Source organism: Entelurus aequoreus, linkage group LG08 (genome assembly GCF_033978785.1).
Source record: "Entelurus aequoreus isolate RoL-2023_Sb linkage group LG08, RoL_Eaeq_v1.1, whole genome shotgun sequence".
NCBI classification, from domain to species: Eukaryota; Metazoa; Chordata; class Actinopteri; order Syngnathiformes; family Syngnathidae; genus Entelurus; species Entelurus aequoreus.
In genome coordinates, this window is record NC_084738.1 from 82,711,547 (window position 1) to 82,718,767 (window position 7,221).

At 35.3% G+C, this 7,221-nt stretch overlaps 1 protein-coding gene across 1 annotated transcript; it reads right to left on the bottom strand.

The window, feature by feature from the left end:
- Positions 1-6,157: 6,157 nt before the first annotated feature.
- On the bottom strand, positions 6,158-6,892 carry nrarpa (NOTCH regulated ankyrin repeat protein a). The gene is made up of 2 exons (XM_062055250.1): positions 6,823-6,892; positions 6,158-6,756 (listed from the first exon to the last, which is right to left on the bottom strand). The coding sequence occupies exon 2, from the start codon at positions 6,627-6,629 to the stop codon at positions 6,291-6,293; it is 339 nt and encodes a 112-aa protein (XP_061911234.1). The 5' UTR covers positions 6,630-6,756; positions 6,823-6,892; the 3' UTR covers positions 6,158-6,290.
- Between the last annotated feature and the right edge of the window lie 329 nt (positions 6,893-7,221).

Below are 7,221 nucleotides of genomic sequence, written 5' to 3' on the forward strand. Positions count from 1 at the left end.
AACATGTTTCTTTTTTAAAACGTGTTTCTTTTCGACACACACCTTTCTTTTGCCTCCTCTTCAACACCATTCTTTTTTTAACCGGTTTCTTTTGTTGAACAGGTTTAAAAAGAAACATGCCTCTTTTTGAAAATGTTCTATTTTGACAGGATTCATTTAGAACATGTTTCTTTTCTGAACACCTTTCTTTTTTTAACTGGTTTAAAAAGAAACATGCCTGTTTGTGAACACCTTTCTTTTATGAACAGGTTTCATTTAGAACAAATTTTTTAAACATGTTTCTTTTTTTAAACGTGTTTCTTTTTCGACACCTTTTTTTTGCCTCCTCTTCAACACCATTCTTTTTTTAACCGGTTTCTTTTGTTGAACAGGTTTAAAAAGAAACATGCCTCTTTTTGAACATGTTCTATTTTGACAGGATTCATTTAGAACATGTTTCTTTTCTGAACACCTTTCTTTTTTGAACTGGTTTAAAAAGAAACATGCCTGTTTTTGAACACCTTTCTTTTATGAACAGGTTTCTTTTTGAACAGGTTTAAAAAGAAACATGTTTCCAAAAAAAAAGAAAAGAAAAAGAATCAAGTTTATTTTTCAACATGTTTCTTTTTTTTACATGTTTAGTTTTGATTATATTTAAAAAGAAACAAATGTATTTTTGACAACAATCATTTTGACCATTTTTCTTTTTGAACAGCGTTTTTAACATGTTGAAAAGGAAACATGTTTCGTTTTGAACATCTTTGTTTTTTCAACAGGTTTAAAAAGAAACAGTACTGTTTTTGAACACCCTTTTTTGAACAACTTTCTTTTTAAACATGTTTTTAAAAAAATATGCTTGTTTTTTAATCATGTTTTACTTTTGACATGTTTACGTTTGAGCATGTTTAAAAGATAAGTGTCTTTTAGAAAAAGTTCCTTTTGAGCAGGTATATTTTTTGAACATGTTTGAAAAGAAAAATGTTCCTTTTTGAACTTGTTCTTTTGAAACGTTTAAAAAAAAGAAACAAATTTCTTTTTGAACGCCTTTGTTTTTGAACAAGTTTAAAAAGAATAATGCCTTTTTTTGAACAGGTTTAAAAAAGCAAGCTTGTTTTTTAATCAGGTTTCTTTTTTAGCTTGTTTCTTTTTTTGTTTATGTTTGAGCACGTTTTAAAGGAAACAAGTGTCCTTTTGAAAACGTTCCTTTTGAGCAGGTTTTCTTTTTTTGAACACGTTTGAAAAGAAAGATGTTCCTTTTTCAACAGTTTTTTTGAAACATGTTTAAAAAAAACATGTTTCTTTTTTAACACATTTGTTTTTTAACAGGTTTAAAAAGAAACATGCCTGTTTTTGAACAGGTTTCTTTTTGAACAGGTTTAAAAAAGCATGCTTGTTTTTTTAATCATGTTTCTTTTTAGCATGTTTATTTTTTTGTTTATGTTTGAGCATGTTTAAAAGGAAACAAGTGTCTTTTTAAAAACGTTCCTTTTAAGCAGGTTTTCTTTTTTTTTTAAACATGTTTGAAAAGAAATATGTTTCCTTTTTCAACAGTTTTTTTGTTTGAACATCTTTAAAAAAAGAAACAGGTTTATTTTTTAACATGTTTAAAAAGAAACATGCCTGTTTTTGAACATGTTTTTTTTTTTTAACATGCTTAAAAGGAAACGTGTCCTTTTTGAAAACGCTCCTTTTGAGCTGGTTTTCTTTTTGAACAAGTTTGAAAAGAAAGTTGTTCCTTTTAGAAATTGTTTTTGGAAACATGCTTAAAAAAAGAAACAGGTTTCTTTTTGAACATGTTTAAAAAGAAACATACCTGTTTTTGAACATGTCTCTTTTTTCAACATGTTGAAAAGGAAACATGTTTCCGTTTTGAAAACATTCCTTTTGAGCAGGTTTCTTTCTTTGAACATGTTTGAAAAGAAAGATGTTTCCTTTATCCACAGTTTTTTTAAACATGTTAAAAAAAAGAAACAGGATTATTTTTTGAAAATGTTTACAAAGAAACATGTTTCCTTTTTGAAAATGTTCCTTTTGAGCAGGTTTTAATTTTTGAACATGTTTGAAAAGAAAGATGTTTCCTTTTTCAACAGTTTTTTATAAACATGTTTATAAAAACAGGTTTCTTTTTTAACATGTTTAAAAGGAAACATGTTTCCTTTATGAAAATGTTCCTTTTGAGCAGATTTTCTTTTTTGAACACGTTTGAAAAGAAAGATGTTTCCTTTTTCCACTTTTTTTTTGAAACACGTTTAAAAAAAGAAACAGATTTCTTTTTTAACATGTTTACAAAGAAGCATGTTTTCTTTTTGAAAACGTTTCTTTTGAGCAGGTTTCTTTCTTTGAACACGTTTGAAAAGAAAGATGTGTCCTTTTTCCATAGTTTTTTTGAAACACGTTTAAAGAAAGAAACAGGTTTCTTTTTTGAACATGTTTACAAAGAAACATGTTATTTTTTGAATATGTTTAAAAGGAAACATATTTCCTTTTTGAAAATGCTCCGTTTGAGCAGGTTTTCTTTTTTGAACACGTTTGAAAAGAAAGATGTTCCTTTTTCCAACAGTTTTTTTAAAACATGTTTACAAAGAAACATGTTTTCTTTTTGAAAACGTTCCTTTTGAGCAGGTTTTCTTTCTTTAAACACGTTTGAAAAGAAAGATGTTTCCTTTTTCCACAGTTTTTTTGAAACACGTTTAAAAAAAGAATCAGGTTTCTTTTTTGAACATGTTTACAAATAAACATGTTTCCTTTTTGAAAACGCTCCCTTTGAGCAGGTTTTCTTTTTTAAACACGTTTGAAAAGAAAAATGTTCCTTTTTACAACAGTTTTTGTTTAAACATGTTTAAAAAAAGAAACATGTTTCCTTTTTGAAAACGTTCCTTTTCAGCAGGTTTTCTTACTTTGAACACGTTTGAAAAGAAAGATGGTTCCTTTTTCAACAGTTTTTTTTAAAACATGTTTAAAAAAAAGAAACATGTTTCTTTTTTAAAACATGTTTACAAAGAAACATGTTTCCTTTTTGAAAACGTTCCTTTTGAGCAGGTTTTCTTTCTTTGAACAAGTTTGAAAAGAAAGATGTTTCCCTTTTCCAACTGGTTTTTGAAACATGTTTCTTTTTTTAAACATATTTACAAAGAAACATGACATTTTGTTGAACAGGTTTAAAAGGAAACGTGTCCTTTTGAGCAGGTTACCTTTTCTTGAACACGTTCGAAAAGAAAGATGTTTCCTTTATCCACAGTTTTTTTTAAACATGTTAAAAAAAAAAAGAAACAGGTTTCTTTTTTAACATGTTTACAAAGAAACATGTTTTCTTTTGGAAAACGTTCCTTTTGAGCAGGTTTCTTTCTTTGAACACGTTTGAAAAGAAAGATGTGTCCCTTTTCCACAGTTTTTTTAAACACGTTTAAAAAAAGAAACAGGTTTCTTTTTTGAGCATTTTTTTACAAAGAAACATGTTATTTTTTTGAATATGTTTAAAAAGAAACATGTTTCCTTTTTGAAAATGTTACTTTTGAGCAGGTTTTCTTTCTTTGAACACGTTTGAAAAGAAAGATGTTTCCTTTTTCCAACTGTTTTTTGAAACATGTTTCTTTTTTTAAACATGTTTAAAAAAAAACATGTCATTTTTTTGAACATGTTTAAAAGGAAACGTGTTCTTTTGAGCAGGTTTCTTTCTTTGAACACGTTCGAAAAGAAAGATGCTTCCTTTATCCACAGTTTTTTTTTAAACATGTTAAAAAAAAAGAAACAGGTTTCTTTTTGAACATGTTTACAAAGAAACATGTTTTCTTTTTGAAAACGTTCCTCTTGAGCAGGTTTCTTTCTTTGAACACGTTTGAAAAGAAAGATGTGTCCCTTTTCCACAGTTTTTTGAAACACGTTTAAAAAAAGAAACAGGTTTCTTTTTTGAGCATTTTTTTTTACAAAGAAACATGTTGGTATTTGAATATGTTTAAAAAGAAACATGTTTCCTTTTTGAAAATGTTCCTTTTGAGCAGGTATTCTTTTCTTGAACACGTTCGAAAAGAAAGATGTTTCCTTTATCCACAGTTTTTTTTTAAACATGTTAAAAAAAAAGAAGAAACAGGTTTCTTTTTTAACATGTTTACAAAGAAACATGTTTTCTTTTTGAAAACGTTCCTTTTGAGCAGGTTTCTTTCTTTGATCACGTTTGAAAAGAAAGACGTGTCCCTTTTCCACAGTTTTTTTGAAACACGTTTAAAAAAAGAAACAGGTTTCTTTTTTAACATGTTTACAAAGAAACATGTTTTCTTTTTGAAAACGTTCATTTTGAGCAGGTTTCTTTCTTTGATCACGTTTGAAAAGAAAGATGTGTCCCTTTTCCACAGGTTTTTTTTAAAAACATGTTTAAAAAAAGAAACAGGTTTCTTTTTTGAGCATTTTTGACAAAGAAACATGTTATTTCTTGAATATGTTTAAAAAGAAACATATTTCCTTTTTGAAAATGTTCCTTTTGAGCAGGTTCTCTTTCTTTGAACACATTTGAAAAGAAAGATGTTTCCTTTTTTAAACATGTTTACAAAAAAATTTTTTTGAACATGTTTAAAAGGAAACGTGTCCTTTTGAGCAGGTTTCTTTCTTTGAACACGTTCGAAAAGAAAGATGCTTCCTTTATCCACAGTTTTTTTTAAACATGTTAAAAAAAAAGAAAGAAACAGGTTTCTTTTTGAACATGTGTACAAAGAAACCTGTTACTTTTTTAAAAAATTTTTTTAGCATGTTTGATGTTTAAAAACAAGTCTCTTTTTGAATGTTTAGTTGAGCATCTTTCAAACAGTGACAAAAATAAAGCTATGGCGCGTGTGTGTGTGTGTGTTTGTAGGTGTGTGTGTGTGTTTGTAAGTGTGTGTGTGTGTTTGTAGGTGTGTGTGTGTGTTTGTAAGTGTGTGTGTGTGTTTGTAGGTGTGTGTGTGTGTTTGTAAGTGTGTGTGTGTGTTTGTAGGTGTGTGTGTGTGTTTGTAAGTGTGTGTGGGTGTTTGTAGGTGTGTGTGTGTGTTTGTAAGTGTGTGTGGGTGTTTGTAGGTGTGTGTGTGTGTGTTTGTAAGTGTGTGTGTGTGTTTGTAGGTGTGTGTGTGTGTTTGTAAGTGTGTGTGTGTGTTTGTAGGTGTGTGTGTGTGTTTGTAAGTGTGTGTGTGTGTTTGTAGGTGTGTGTGTGTGTTTGTAAGTGTGTGTGGGTGTTTGTAGGTGTGTGCGTGTGTTTGTAAGTGTGTGTGTGTGTTTGTAGGTGTGTGTGTGTGTTTGTAAGTGTGTGTGTGTGTTTGTAGGTGTGTGTGTGTGTTTGTAAGTGTGTGTGTGTGTTTGTAGGTGTGTGTGTGTGTTTGTAAGTGTGTGTGTGTGTTTGTAGGTGTGTGTGGGTGTTTGTAAGTGTGTGTGTGTGTTTGTAGGTGTGTGTGTGTGTTTGTAGGTGTGTGTGTGTGTTTGTAAGTGTGTGTGTGTGTTTGTAGGTGTGTGTGTGTGTTTGTAAGTGTGTGTGTGTGTTTGTAGGTGTGTGTGTGTGTTTGTAAGTGTGTGTGTGTGTTTGTAGGTGTGTGTGTGTTTGTAAGTGTGTGTGTGTGTTTGTAGGTGTGTGTGGGTGTTTGTAAGTGTGTGTGTGTGTTTGTAGGTGTGTGTGTGTGTTTGTAGGTGTGTGTGTGTGTTTGTAAGTGTGTGTGTGTGTTTGTAGGTGTGTGTGTGTGTTTGTAAGTGTGTGTGTGTGTTTGTAGGTGTGTGTGTGTGTTTGTAAGTGTGTGTGTGTGTTTGTAGGTGTGTGTGTGTTTGTAAGTGTGTGTGTGTGTTTGTAGGTGTGTGTGTGTGTTTGTAAGTGTGTGTGTGTGTTTGTAGGTGTGTGTGTGTGTTTGTAAGTGTGTGTGTGTGTTTGTAGGTGTGTGTGTGTGTGTGTTTGTAAGTGTGTGTGTGTGTTTGTAGGTGTGTGTGTGTTTGTAGGTGTGTGTGTGTGTTTGTAAGTGTGTGTGTGTGTTCACTTTTCCCTTTCAAATACTCCAGCATCAAGTGCTCCGTGGGACTCTTTCCAAGCCAACCTTCAGTTCGCGTGACGACGTCAGTGTAAGTCAGGAACCCGGAAAAGTCGCCATGTTGATAAATTCCCACGTCCAAAGTGGATTCGTGACAGGGGAAAAAAAAAAAAAAGAAAAAAAAAAAAAAAAAAAAAGCAGCCCGCGTGTCAGTTTGTACATTCGGAGCCGCCCGCCCGAAGAGAAAAAAGCTTTTAGTACCAGCAAAAAGCAAAAAGCGGCGTTTGTTTTTTTTTCTCTCTCGGCAGGTCCGCGCTGTTACCTGCGGGCCGGCGCGCATCACCGCGCCGCCGACGAGTACTTGGCCTTGGTGACGAGGTACAGCACGATGTCCTGGTGGCCCCCGAAGGCGGCGATGTGCAGGGCGCTCCAGCCCTCCCGGTTGGCGAGCCGGATGTCGGCGCCGAACTTGACCAGCAGCTTGACGAGCTCCAGGTTGCCGTCGATGACGGACTGGTGCAGCGCCGTCTGGCCCTCCGGCCCGAAGGAGTTGACGTTGAACTCGCAGTTGGTCATGTTCTGCAGCAGCGAGTGCAGCTCCTTGGTGTTGCCCTTCCGCACCGCCTCCTGGAACACCCTCTGCGGGGCCGAGCACGCCGACACCTCCGCCTGGCTCATGGCTGCGGCAGCCGGGAGGACGCACACCCTGCCTGGGGGGACCCGGGCGAGCTCCACGCTTCCTCCGTTAAATTCCTCCACCCACCCACCCCAACGGAAAAAGGCGATCCGAGTCCCGGCGCGTCTCCTGCGCACAAAAGGAGCGCATGAGAGCCACATTCCAGCACACCAACACCTGCACACGCTCACTTACCTGGGGTCACGTGGTCGGACGACGCCGCCAAAACGTCAAGGTGTTCGGGGAAGGAGAGGGGAAGGAGGGGAGGAAGGGGAGGAGAGGAAGAAAAAAAAAAAAAAAAAAAAAAAAAAAAAAAAGGTTAAAATCCAGCAGCGAGTGCTCCCCGGCGTGTGTCCGCCTCTCCTGCGCGCTGAGCGGGCCTGGCTGCTGCGTGCGCGCCGCTCGGAGGTTTTGACGCGTCCTTTATTTGCATGACAATACCAGAGAGAGAGAGAGAGAGAGAGAGAGAGAGGAGAAGAAAGAAGTGTGGAGGAATGGCGGGAGGTGATTGGCTGCGAGGAGGAGGAGGAGGAGGGTGTCGGGGGGGTGCTCTCTGGGGGCGTGGTCTTCTCAATTTTATATTTACCCGTATTG